The sequence below is a fragment of the Megalobrama amblycephala genome, linkage group LG18 (genome assembly GCF_018812025.1).
Source record: "Megalobrama amblycephala isolate DHTTF-2021 linkage group LG18, ASM1881202v1, whole genome shotgun sequence".
NCBI classification, from domain to species: Eukaryota; Metazoa; Chordata; class Actinopteri; order Cypriniformes; family Xenocyprididae; genus Megalobrama; species Megalobrama amblycephala.
Window position 1 is genome coordinate 6310935 of NC_063061.1, and position 13812 is coordinate 6324746.

Genomic DNA, 13812 nt, shown 5'->3' on the forward strand with positions numbered 1-13812 from the left:
GACTGATCTTATATGCAGATGAAGTATTTCTAAAATGAGAGAACTTTTTTTTTTTTTTTTTTCTAAGGTACTGTATGGAAGCTTGTTTCCACCACTGAATAAAAAATAAAAATGGTAATTGTGACTTTTTATCTCACAATTCTGAATTTTTTCCTTGCAATTATTATTTTTTTTCTCAAAATTGCATGATATAAACTCTCAGTTGTGAGAAATAAAGTCAGAAATGTGTGATATAAAGTTGCAATTCTGACTTTTTTATCAGTTTTTATGTCTCACAATTCTGACTTTATAACACGCAATTGTGAGTTATAAAGTCAGAACTGTGAGATATAAACTCACAATTGCAAGTTAAAGTCAGAATTGCAGGATATAAACTCGCAATTGCAAGAAATATTCAGAATTGGGAAAAAATGTCTGAATTGTGAGAGATAAACTCGCAATTCTGATTTTTTTCTCGCAATTGCAAGAACATATTCCACAATTATGACTTTTTTTTTTCCACAATTATGACACTTTTTTCTTGCAATTGCGAGTTTATATCATGCCATTCTGAGAAAAAAAGTCAGAATTGTGAGATGTAAACTCGCAATTGCAAGAAAAAGTCAGAATTGTAAGATAAAAAGTCAGAATTACCTTTTTTTTCTTTTTCTTTTTAATGGTGGAAGCAAGCTTACATAGCTTACAGTTTTCTCAAACCTCATACCAGATTTTACACATTAATCTGACATGCTCTTCAGTTACTTTTTCCCCCCTCAAATTCCCTGTATTGAAGGGCTATCGTGAGTTATAAGTCAGAACTGTGAGATATAAAATCAAAATTGCGAGTTACAATGTCAGAATTGCATGATATAAAGTTGCAATTGCGAGAAATAACATCAGAATTACGATATTCTGACTTTTTTTCTCGCAATTGTATTATAAAGTCAGAATTGCAATTGCAATAAAGTCAGAATTGCGAGTAAAAAATAGTTTATATCTTGCAATTCTGACATCTTTTCTTAGCTATAAAGCGAGTTTTATAAAGTACAACTCTGAGGAAAAAAAGACTTTTTTTCTCAAAATTGCAAGTTTATATCTCGCAATTCTGACATTATAACACGCAATTTCAACATTATATCACATAATTGTGACATTATAACTCAAATTAATATCACGCAATTCTGGAACCCATAACAGTAGACTGCCATGTCTCATAATTCTTTTTTTTTTCTGTTTTTCATGTCTTATTTCCAAAAACAGGTGCGTGATGTCCATGGTCCATTGTAGCCCTGTTTATTCACTGATTATCCAAATGAGTAACATGGCTTCTTTGCAGGTGTAACTACGGTGCTCACTATGACAACCATCAACACCCACCTGAGGGAGACCCTCCCAAAGATCCCCTATGTGAAAGCCATCGATGTCTACCTCATGGGCTGCTTCGTCTTTGTTTTCCTGGCCCTGCTCGAATATGCCTTTGTAAACTATGTGTTCTTTGGACGAGGACCCCAGCAGCAGAAAAAGATCAACGAGAAGCTGAACAAAGCCAACAACGAGCGTCCCCGCTATGAGGAGAAGCGTCTGAGGGAACAGGTATGCAGGATCTCTTGTAAACCATTTATAGCACAGTTCATTTTTGTGCTAATTAAAACCTAATTTAATTTAATTTAATAAGCGTTGACAATGTTCATGCATGTCTAAATCAGTACGGATTTGTTTAGTTTGTAAGCAGAACAACTTCACTCATCAAAATAACTATTGCCTGAATGAATCGCTTCACATCACCGCTGAAAACGAACATTCAATAGCCCATTAACCATCACTTTACTTAATCAGTGACGTATTTCATTTGATTGAAGTTGCATTCCATTATTAAGAGAGGTTCCTCTTGCTCAGAAAGTTACAAATTACATTGTCATTATGTTATCAGATTCTAGTCTGCTTTATTGCCGCAGGCTTCTCTTTCAATCCAAGTACTGTGATGTACCAAGAGATAGACCGATTCATGTTTCCCTCCTCAAAATGTGTCAGCCATTTTCATACTTAGGATTAGTTCACTTCAGAATTCAAATTTCCTGATAATTTACTCACCCCCTTTGTCATCCAAGATGTTTATGGCTTTCTTTCTTCAGTCGAAAAGAAATTAAGGTTTTTGAGGAAAACATTCCAGGATTTTTCTCCATATAGTGGACTTCACTGGGGTTCAATGGGTTGAAGGTTCAAATTGCAGTTTCAGTGCAGCTTCAAAGAGCTCTACACGATCCCAGATGAAGAATTACGTAATCACATTGGAAAGGCCCCATCTCATTTTCTCATCCGACTTCAAATACGTCCGACTTCGTTGTTTTACCTTTTTTTGTAAAGGGCGTTTGACTTAGTCTTCGGACGTTCGCTTTGTAAACACTGGATCTGTATTTCTGCCTTTGTCGCGCATGACCTTTCCAATGCGTGACGCATCACAGAGCAGTGCAAGATGAGCATTTGTGAATTTGAAAATGGCCGATGGTTTCTCTAGATATAAGACTCTTATTCCTCGTCTGGGATCATGTAGAGCTCTTTGAAGCTGCACTGAAACTGCAATTCGGACCTTCAACCCGTTGAACCCCAGTGAAGTCACTATATGGAGAAAAATCCTGGAATGTTTTCCTCAAAAACCTTCATTTCTTTTCAACTGAAGAAAGACATAAACATTCTGAAGTGAACTAATCCTTTAACAACTGTGTTGCCTAAGCTCAGTTACTAAAATAGAGTAAGAGTTTTACTGAATTAAGGCATTTGTGTCTGTGTCTTTTATGCAGGCTCTTTCTTATTCACCCTCGTATTTCTGCACTTTTGTATTCTTCGAAAAATTGTTGCTTGATTGTCATTGAGTTTATATGGGCGTTTTAATGTTCTCTTCATTTTTTTTTTTTTCTTTTCTTTCACATCGCAAGGACTCCATTTCAGCGCCGTTTCAAAGCAACACCCTCAGGTCATATACACAGCGAAGAAATCTGTATCTCGAGGAACAAAGAAAAGTTGGGGTACATGCATTTAGAAATTACATCTGCTGAAACAGTGGAGATTTAGAATGAGAAGTTGATGAAATATTGTCATTGTGTGTGTGTGTGTGTGTGTCAGCCATCGCATTTCGGATGAAGTCTTGTAAATCTGTTATAGCTGTGACTTCACATGATCATTGCACCCGCATGAAAGGTTGAACGGAAGCAAATGCTGTTTGAGACAGTTTAGGGCCATCCGTTTGCTGCGGCCGCTCATGACCACCCCTCTCTGTCTTTTATCGCCTTAAGGTGGATGCATACGGAAACATTCTTCTCACCACTCTGGAGATGAACAACGAGGTGATGCCATCCGACGTAGGCAGCAGCGTCAGTGACTCAAGGAACTCCGTCATGTCCTTTGACAGCTCCGGAGTGCAGTTCCGCAAGCCCATGGCTTCGCGGGACGGGTTCAGCCACCACTCGTTGGACCGCAGCGCCATGCGCAGTCGTGCCAACTGCCGGCTAAGGAGGCGCTCGTCCAAGCTGAAGCTCAAAATCCCCAACTTGACGGATGTTAGCACCATTGACAAGTGGTCCCGGGTCATTTTTCCTATCACTTTTGGATTCTTCAACCTTATCTATTGGTTGTATTATGTGAATTGATATGCGTTCCCCTAGGAAACATGGGCCATATTTTGAGAGCACATTGAATTGGCTTTGATACAATTGGAAAATATGTGTACACATATAAAGTTGATACATATGTATATGCATATTTCTATATATTATATTTCTATATACACACGCGTGTGTAAAATCTAAAGGACTTTTCTGGTGTAAAAAAACGTATTATATAGAATGACTTGAATGTTTAAGAATAATACAAGAGAAACATTTCAAGTATTTGAATTTCTTTTCCTTCTGAAACAAACGAACAAACAAATAACAAACGCCAGTCCCTTGTTCGAGGGTACGGAACTAAAGACTGCATGATATTTTCGCTAAAAGAAAAGATCGCAAGAGAAAAAGGACACATCTGAACGTCTCATCGGCTTTTTATTGATACTGTAATCGGCCTCTCGTAAACCGCAGCTCATGAAATCAGAAGTGGCTTGTGCATTTCGGGGAGAGTCAACCGAGCAGGACCCCCAGACCCGATCCACTGCTTTCCCCCGTCCTCACGGAATTGTCCGTTTCTACACTGTACAGCAACCTCTTTTGCAATTGTGTGTCATTCCTTGATTTTGCAAGTGACGAGCATTCTCTTTATCGGACCTCAGCTCTGGTCAATGGTTTACACTGGACGGCCATCTTGAGTTTCAACCAGTGCATCCGGCCCAGTGTCAGTACATTTCATTCCCTCTCGACCATTTTTCACAGATTCTCTTTTCTTTGCATTTTTGGGCTATCATCATATTTTCGGAGGGCGGCACCTAAACATGCTCTAGAGGTAGTTCATTAATAGATAATAAGCCACTGGTATGCTTCATTCATCAAGAATTTAAGAAAATGAAGAAAAAAAAAGAAGAGAGAGAGTACATTCATACATTCAGTAGCCTTATTGCCATGGTCAGGTAGTATTGCTGTTCTTTCTTTACTCTTGTTCCTAGTGCATTTCATCTGTTCTATTGATACAGTATTCATGAACATCTTGTAGAGCTTTGTGTTGTTCGGAATGGAGGGAAACCCTTAGTGAGCTGTAATGTTTCTTTAGAACTTGGATTTGAAGTTAGTCCATCAACTATGTGAAAAATGTACAAAATAAGGAAAGAAAAGAAAAGATTCTTGTGTATTCAACAGGGGATGTGACCATGTTTTTATCTGTTTCATGTTTAAGTCAACCACTCTGACCATAGTGTGACCTGATATTGTATATATTCAGTCATTGTAGTGATCCATCCCAAGAATGATATACGCTGATGTTTTTAGTTTCTCTAAAATGTGCCTGTCTGAAACCTGAAGGATGTGTCCTCAGTTCATCAATCAGTGAAAGAGGGCCAGATGACCCTTGATCTTTGACCTTTCACTTTAAGCACTGCAGACCCACCCACAGCTCTGACGTTTTGCATCTTGGGATTGAATCTCAAAGATGAATGACATCAGCATAATCAGGAAAAAAAAAAAAAAAGGAAAAAAAGAAAAAAAAAAAAGCTTCTGAGTCTTTTCGGGGCAAAATGACATGTACGATAAAAGCCATGAACTGAAGTGACAACCAAAAAGGCCTATAATCCATTTCTCTTTTTTACCATTTACCTCTCGCCACCAGTTCTTTTGGGCTTCGCCTCATTTTGATTTACCTCAACTTCATTGACACTTAGGTCGCCAGATCTCCATGTGACCACGAACTCAAATCCATATCAGTCCATCCACCATCCATATTCATTCAAATCTAATTTCTGGTAGTCTCTAGATGTCTCAATGCTCAGAGTAGATCGATGAGTAGAAGCATCCCAACAAAAGCTTCTCGAAGCAATGTTGGATCAGTTCTCGAAGATGTGGATGAGAACTGAATTGCTGAATAACTGGGCAAGGGGACATTTAAAAGTGAGGAGGGTCCGGTGGTGCCTTGGGAACACGAGAGCCCTAGACTTGCTTGAGTTCCTTGAGGAGGATATTCTGAGCAGGCCTCAGACCTCAGAGCTCAACAGAGTCCCTTGGCTCTCGAGCCCCACACCAGACCTCACAAGAGTCTTATAGGTGTGAACCAACCACCAAATCACCAACAGATCACCGAATTCCATTGAGAAACAATGGAATAAGGGGAAACTAGAAGGCTGTACCTCAGGGTACTTGCGAGGTCCTGTGTTACATAGAAGCATATTTGAGGGATTTCCACTTATTGTGTTATTATTATTTGTTATTGTGAGCACGACCATAACACCTGTGCAAGGGAGCCAGTACTCTCAAGTGCAAAGTGAGACATGCACAGTTGCATGCACAGTGTAGCAATTAAGTTAAGCGCAAATCTGCACTAAAAGAGGATGGAGGTCAGAGTGCTTTTCACGAGTAACCCTAGTTACTATGAGTGTAATGGGGGTGCCTTGGCCAATTACAACTCCCAGTTGGCATTCAAGATGCTGCAATGCTTTGCCAATGAGGGTTCAAAGGCAGAGTAGTTAGTTACTGATTTGGTATCATTAGTATACACATTTAATCTATACTGTTTAGATATGAATTTACAATGTAGACCAGACCTTTTAAGCTACAGTATCAATCCAACGCTACTAGTGCAGTGATTAGCGATAAGTTGAAAATGCCAACTCAACCATTAGCCAACATTTCACTTACTGTATTCAAGGGAACCAGATCAGTTAGAAGGAAGAATGTTTTTGTTTTCTGAGACTGGAAAATAGAGTTTGTGTTGCCTTTGACACATCGGAAAAGGTGGGATATACATTGTTTCACTATTAACTGGTAGGACTGCACAATTAAAATGATGTTGATATATTTTTGTATTAGATATTACTGCTCTAAGTTATCAATCGGTGTTAATGTGCGCTCTAATTTTTATCTTTTGAGCGACTAATGATAGAGCAAAAAAATGCATACAGTATATCATAATCATAACCAGTGGTTAGGTATTTTATTCATGAGAATAATTAGAAATACTTAGAAGTAGTTGGTACAATGCACATAAGTTAGCGCCCATTTACTACATAGCGTTCTAGTAGACTTGCTGGCACTATGCAGTCTTTCTCACTAATGATCAGTTTATTGTTCCACAGGGTAACCTGAATCACTATTGGTCCATGCGTCCTGACCAATCACGATAGGCAAGGATTGAGTTTTTCGATAGAGAGGGGATTAGCAACATGCTAATGCAGCCATACTGTGCCACTGAGACATGCTGGATGTTGAATTTGTTCAAGTGGATATTGTGTTGATCATCAACATGTTCTTGTAGCACCAGCACTCTGTTAATTCACAGTGAGCTTACAACTAGAACAGCTTTTTGGAAAGATTCTGGTTTGTGGGCATTTGTCCCTGCAGGATTTGCCTTAACAAGATCACTAAGCATTTTCATGAAATATTTCTGAGCAATACAATGCAAATACAACAAAGTTCATGTGAGAGTGATTCTCTTTTAACTCAATTCAAGCCTTAAACATGGTTACAGAGCATTATAATTTGATCATTGGACATTCGGGGTACAATTCACTTATCAGTTCTAGATCCTTAAAGGAAAATATAGTGACAAAGTAGTTCCCTCAAATGTCTCACCCAGGTACTTTGACTATGTTTCCACTGCTTAACCTCAGAACCATGAAGTGTAGAAGCAAATATTTATCCAGGTTTAGCATTACGTTGTCTTTCCATTTGTCAAACCTCAGAGCAAAAAAGTAAAGAATTTTATTATCCTCGTAATTTACCCTTCGCAGGGAGTTTGACTGACAGGTGATCTAACCAATCATTACGCAGAATCCGCCGTTTCGTTCGACGAAGCAGTCAGGGAAGTTGGTAGAGGAGTCGGTGGACTTGAACTTAAAAAAAAATGGCGTGTACTGACATTTTTCTGCCGTTGAAATAACATTCCTTCTGATGTTCATTCATGTTTATTTGATGCTATAACTTAACTAGTAGGAAGAGATGATCAATTTACGAGGTGCTTGAACTGAGGCGCTACAGTGATCTGTCACGACACATTAAAGAGACACCAAACAGTATTTATTGTTTAAATGTCTCTTAAAATGTACAAAATTTGAGATTTTGTTTCATACCAAAGTAACCTGCTCTCCCGTCTGTCGATGCGTTGTCAGTGTCCTCTTTGCTCCGCAATGTATTTTTCACCCTTTTTTTCACTTTTTCACTCACGGCATGGCTTGTTGGACGCAGCAACAGTAACTAAGGGGGCGGGTCTTTGCGAATGGTCAATTGCATCTTTATATCTCACTTTTATAATTGCGCCTAGATATATATCTTTTTATTCTGTTAATTGCACATTTATATCTAATGTTATTCATAATTTAGCATAATTGTAACATTTATCTTACAATTTCAACTTTATTTTCTGTAATTGTGCATATAGTTCTCGTAATTGCAACTATATCTCAAAATTATCATATTATTTCTCGTAGCCTAACTGCAATCTCACATCGCTGTAAAAAATTCTTTTCAAGATTTGTTATCTAACATTTTTTCTTTTGTTAAATAAACTTAGATAATGTGGTTCAGATAACATAATTTTTTGAGTTTCTGTTGATTAAACCAGTCGCCTTCATTGTATTAACTCAAATTTTTAATTTCAGTGAACTCAAAATTTTAAGGCAACCAGGTAACTTACTTTAAGTTGAACCAACAATTCTTTTTTGCAGTACAGTTGCGACTTTATATTTCATAATATTGACTATTTTCCGTAATTGCAAATTTATTTCTTAGAATTGCATCTCGATGTCTCTCTCTCTCTCTCTCTCTCTCTCTCTCTCTCTCTCTCTCTCTCTCTCTCACACACACACACAAATGAGTTTTATCCAAGATATCTGGTTCTGAGTTTTGTGAGTGGAAACATGGCTAGTGCAGTAGTTCACATTAGAATGTGATATGAATAAAAGTGGATTAGATGACAAGTAGCAGAACAAAATTTTCCTAGAAAATGGACACACAGCCTAACTACTAATTTATTTATAGTTAGCCTGCTTGCCCAGTTTGTTAAGTCTGCAACCTACTGCTGTATAAAAACACTGATAGCTGTATCAGCACAAGTTGCTGTTCTTGAAATACATTCTTAGCTATCAAGGTAATTATACACTCTCACATATGTTCCACTGAGGGAGTTGGTGCATGCAACAAATCATTCTAGCATTTTAGCCTTTTATTTGAAAGTGTATTATTTCACCATAGTGCTAGGATAGATTAATTGTTAAAACCAATTTGCCAGTTTACAAGGGTCATTTGGCCAAAATACTCAGATAAATGTAGCAGCGCTCGGTTAGGGAGGGTGACGGTAGTTGATTCATGGCAGTCTTTGTTCTTTCTTCTTCTTTTTTTTTTTTTCTTTCTTTTTTTTTATTAAAATAATTTAGTTTTTGTAATCTTAATTTCAAAATCACATGCAGACTGAATCCACATGGTTGTCTATTTTTTACTCATACAACTTTTGCTGTGTCTTTTGTTGTGTATTTGTTTTATATGATAATAGTTGATCTTGAAGGTTGGTGAATCTGTTACAAGTCTATCGAAGAATTTGGTTTAAATTTGTGACAGAAATTGCTGCTAATTAGCTAGTGATGAGCAAATCAGGGTTCAGTCGGGACCATCTTAAGATACATGTATAATTTCTAGCATTTGGCCATTATTTGCCACCTTAAAACTGTGTTTGAAAAGAAATGGGCCCTTCATGTCTATATTTGTGACAACTAATCTTGCACACTCTCTGAAGAATAGTGGCTCAGCCATAGATACACTGTTAAAAAAAAGGCAGACTCCATCTATCGAGATGGACGTTATTCAGGAAATAATGGAAATTTAGGGCAATCGTGAACAGAATTGTGTAAAGGTAGCATACTCTTGAGCGTGGATGGGATTGTTGGCCTTTTTTTTTTTTTTTTTTGGAGAATGTGACTCATCGTAATACTAAAGTATGATTTCTTCAGTGTAATTTGATATCTGGTTAGGAGACAGGGGACGCATTTTCCTTTTGCCTTGCACTTTGCTTGAGTTTTAGACAAATATATTGTTTTCGTTCTTTTTTCAAAAGAGCTTTGCACAACTTCTATTGGGACTCAATGCTAATGTGTTCTGATGAAAATGGAGGACATAATTATCTACGCACTTCACACAAATCACCCCATATGCTCACTTCCACATTTTCATACCATTAACATAACTCAACAAATCATCGAATAGCTTTTACTCGAGTACATTGTTTTTGTCTTTTGCTACATCCACCCATGATGCAGGAGAAAAGGAAGTACAAAAACTGTTGAACTGATTTTAATGTGAATTTTTCTTGCCTCTTGTGTATATGTGTAATTACATGTGAATTGTATTGTAAATATGATATCTTTCACTTATATTTCTTAATGCATGAACAAAACAGGGCAGTTGGTAATAACAGCTAGCCTCAATGCTACTGGCATGGACAGCTTTTGCAGCACCGGCATAACTTCTGCAAACGAAACCTATCTCTGAAGAAAAAAAAAGAAAAAAGACAAAGAAGAGGAGAAAAACTCACAAAAAGATACCGGTTTTGTTTTGCATGTCTTACGTTTTCGGAAAGGTTTATTTTCGTAATTTCTTTTCTATTCTAAAATTGGCAATTCATATCACCCTCACATACAAGGAAGGGAAGCGTTTCTTCTTCTTGTACACAGAGATCGAACCAAACACTGTAAATCTTAAATTAAATATAGAAAAGAAAATGAAAAATACTATCTATATCAGAGAATTATGGAGAAAATGATTCATGGAATTCATCCTAAAAAAAACAAAAATTAAAAAAAGAGAAATATGCGAAGAATATGCACATTTTCATCCTCTCTTGCTTTTTTTGAAATATATATATCACATAGAGTCGAGAGTAGATAGACACACCTATTAAGCCATTAGTTCAAACTAGACTAGACCTGCTTACATCTTGTTGAACAAAACAGCAAGTTAAAGTCTCATGCCATGAGAATGCACGACTGGCAATGCAAATTCTCAGAGTTTGTTAAAATGTATGGGCCAGTAACTTTGCTGTGCTGACTTTCTTTGCACCAGGATACTGATATAGCGAATTATAACACATAAACACAGCACACACACACAAGTAAAGTACTAACCTGAAGTGAAAAATCCCCCCCCCAAAAAAAATAAAAAGAAATTGGCAAATATCTAGGGCAACCGCTTCATACCTAATTTGAGAGTTCAGTCGCTATTCAGTACTGTTTCGTTTCATTTCTAGTTGCCTGTATTTGTTGTATTCTTTAAATGAATGGTTTACTCTTATTGTTGATGTTTTCTCATAGAAAGGAAATATATTTCTACTTTACATCCTGCCCTGAAAGTAAAATGCATTCTGTTTATGTGTTGTACTGGTTTTGTTCTCATTAAGCTCTTGGTTTGATTCTGTTGAACTATTGAGGTGTGATGATTTTTGATGATCCATTTGGGGGTATGATTTGTCTTCATGAAATCAACATTTGTAAAGTAAAAGGTTGTATTTTCTTCTTTACTTTTTGGTTTCCTTTTCTTTCTTTTCTTTTTGTCAGTGCCAATTAATGTAATGGTGTCGGTCAGCTTTTCTAGGTGTTTGAGCAAAATGTGTTTTTTACTAATACAAGATGTTACAGTATGTGGTACAAAAAAGGGTTATAAGTAACCAACTGACTTTTTACAAATAAAGGCTTATACAGTAAAGAAAGACAACGCAGAAGTCTTTTCATTTGCCATTTGTGGACTATCGGTTGCATTTCTTTTCTTTTGACTGTTGGTTTAAACTAATTAGTCCCCAAATGGTAAATCATGTATGTTTTTAGAACATGATGTGAGGAGAGACATTCAAACTATTAGAACAAAAGTGGTCTTCACATTGTCATTTTCTTTTCCTTCTGTTTTATAAAGGGCTGCAGAGAAGTATATATATATATATAAAAATATATATATATATATATATATATATAGTGAAGACCATAGCAATGTCTTGTATGTTCACTTTCAATTTAATTATAATCGTGACACATTACTAAAGATACACCTCGCGCCAAAACCCTTGGTCCTGAATAAAATACCATCAGAACACCAGCTGGAAGAGTGTAATCTTTGCCCCATAACAACAATAGTCTGGATGCTCATATTTACCAAAATTCTGCAAGAGAATCAGGGATCCCATATGCCGTAAAACAGTATAAATTCAGGAAATACCCATCTGCAATGCAGTGAACAGTAAAGGCTGTGTTCTTTCATTTCACTTGTCCATTGTTTGTGAAATCTGCTCAATTTAACACTGATTATTGGAGTTGCTCTTTACTATTTTAGCGTCATTGTGTAGATATCTGAAACGTTAAATGAATAGGATACAAACTGGTGTCTTATTACTTGTTTTAATCATTAGATGCACCAATTCCATTTTTGTAAAGTGAGAACAGATATGTTTGATAAACTATCATCTAACAAAATTCTGGCCTGTCCAACCTGTTGTTCATACAACAGTTTCATCATTTTGACATAAATAAGTTTCAAAATTTATTCAAAATTTAATTGAATAAATTTCAAATTGTATTCAATGCATTAAAATAAAAACTATTATTTGTAATTAAATATTATTAATGATCAGAAACGATGTTTAACGCATTTCGTGCAAGACCATTACCACATGATTTACCCTTACAACATTTTTAATAAGTATACAGTAATAAAGTACTTACAAATCAGTTGCAAACTATTAGTTTATAGTTAATTCATAGTTAATATATTGTAGTCTCTACATTGTTAATATATCGATAGGCTCTGAGTTCTTCATTCATTATCACTGTAATTAACACAATTATTATTGTTTATTTAGCTCATATTTAAAGAGTTAGATAATGTTTTTGTATGCTTTGTTAAATAGTTCTCACTTTAGATTAGGTCATGAAAAATTGTAAAAATGTCATTATTGAAGTGCTTTAAACCAACATGTATTAGACATTAATTGCATTAGTATTAAGTGTTCCTTAAAATGTTTACAAATGCATTATGCATATATATAAAAACATAAAATAAATCTTAAGCTAAACATAACCTAAGCGTGTGTGTGTGTGTGTGTGTGTGTGTGCGTGTGTGCTTCATAACGAACACTTAATACTAATGCAATTAATGTCCAATAAAGGTTGGTTTATTAATGACATTTTCCCATTTTCCGTGACCTAATCTAAAGTGAGAACTACTGTAGTCAACATTTGAAGTGGATCAAAACCTTTAATCAAAGTTGTCCTAAAACCTTCTTCAACTTTGATGAAATGTTTTGATCCACTTCAAATGTTGTCTGCTGTATTTACTCTTAATAACTAATTAACAATTTCTTTACTACTGGTTTAAAATACTGTACATTGTTTATAAACTAAAAAATGCCGGGATATTTCAACTCAAATTTGAGTCAAATATGTACACACCCAAATGTTGGGTTAAAAATTTAATGTAAAAAATTAACCCAACAGCTGGGTTTGTCCATATTTGACCCAAATTTTTACCCATTTTTTTAGAATGTATGGTTAATAAGTTGTTATCAAAGCATAAAAAACCTAATATTTTATGAGCTAATTAAACAATAACTTAATTAATTGCAGTGACATGAATGAATGAAGTTGTATATAGCCTATTAATATATTAACAATGTAGAGACTACATTATATAAACTATGGATTTAACTTTAAACTAATAGTATGTTAATGATTATTTTTAAATATATATATGTGTGTTTTTGAATACAATAACTGGTAACAGGGTTTCAAAATGTGCAGACCTCATTTAAAACGTATTAAAAATACAAAAGCTCATGAAGGTTAAGCACCTCCTTTCACTGGCTGTTTGTTGTAAGTTTCAGGCACTATTTTGTACCCTATTCATGGACGGTGCCAGTTGACATTACTAGTGAATCTCTGAAATGGTACAGATGTGCCAGTACTATTTCACTTCAAAGACACTGACTTCTGTACATGCAGAGGTTTGGAATCCCACACAGGACAGGGGGGCTAGGTCAGGTCTCTCTTGTAAAAGAGATCATTTGATCTCAATAGGACTTTCTGGTAAAATAAAGGTATAATAAAATAAAATAAATAGCCATTCTGCCCCTGAGCGGAACATGGTTTCTCCCCATCTACTGTACTTACGGCAGGTTGTATACTTGACTGATGTGCAAAGCACAACGCTATCCCAAAAGAATGCAGTAGTCAAG

At 35.9% G+C, this 13812-nt stretch overlaps 1 protein-coding gene across 1 annotated transcript in view; it reads left to right on the forward strand.

The window, feature by feature from the left end:
• gabrb4 (gamma-aminobutyric acid type A receptor subunit beta4) overlaps positions 1-8205 on the forward strand; it is a 76371-nt gene extending 68166 nt beyond the window's left edge. The window contains exons 8-10 of the mRNA XM_048166814.1: positions 1316-1572; positions 2913-3002; positions 3270-8205. Coding sequence (XP_048022771.1) covers positions 1316-1572; positions 2913-3002; positions 3270-3623 — 701 coding nt within the window. The 3' untranslated portion in view covers positions 3624-8205. The remainder of the gene's footprint in view (positions 1-1315; positions 1573-2912; positions 3003-3269) is intronic.
• Positions 8206-13812: the final 5607 nt, after the last annotated feature.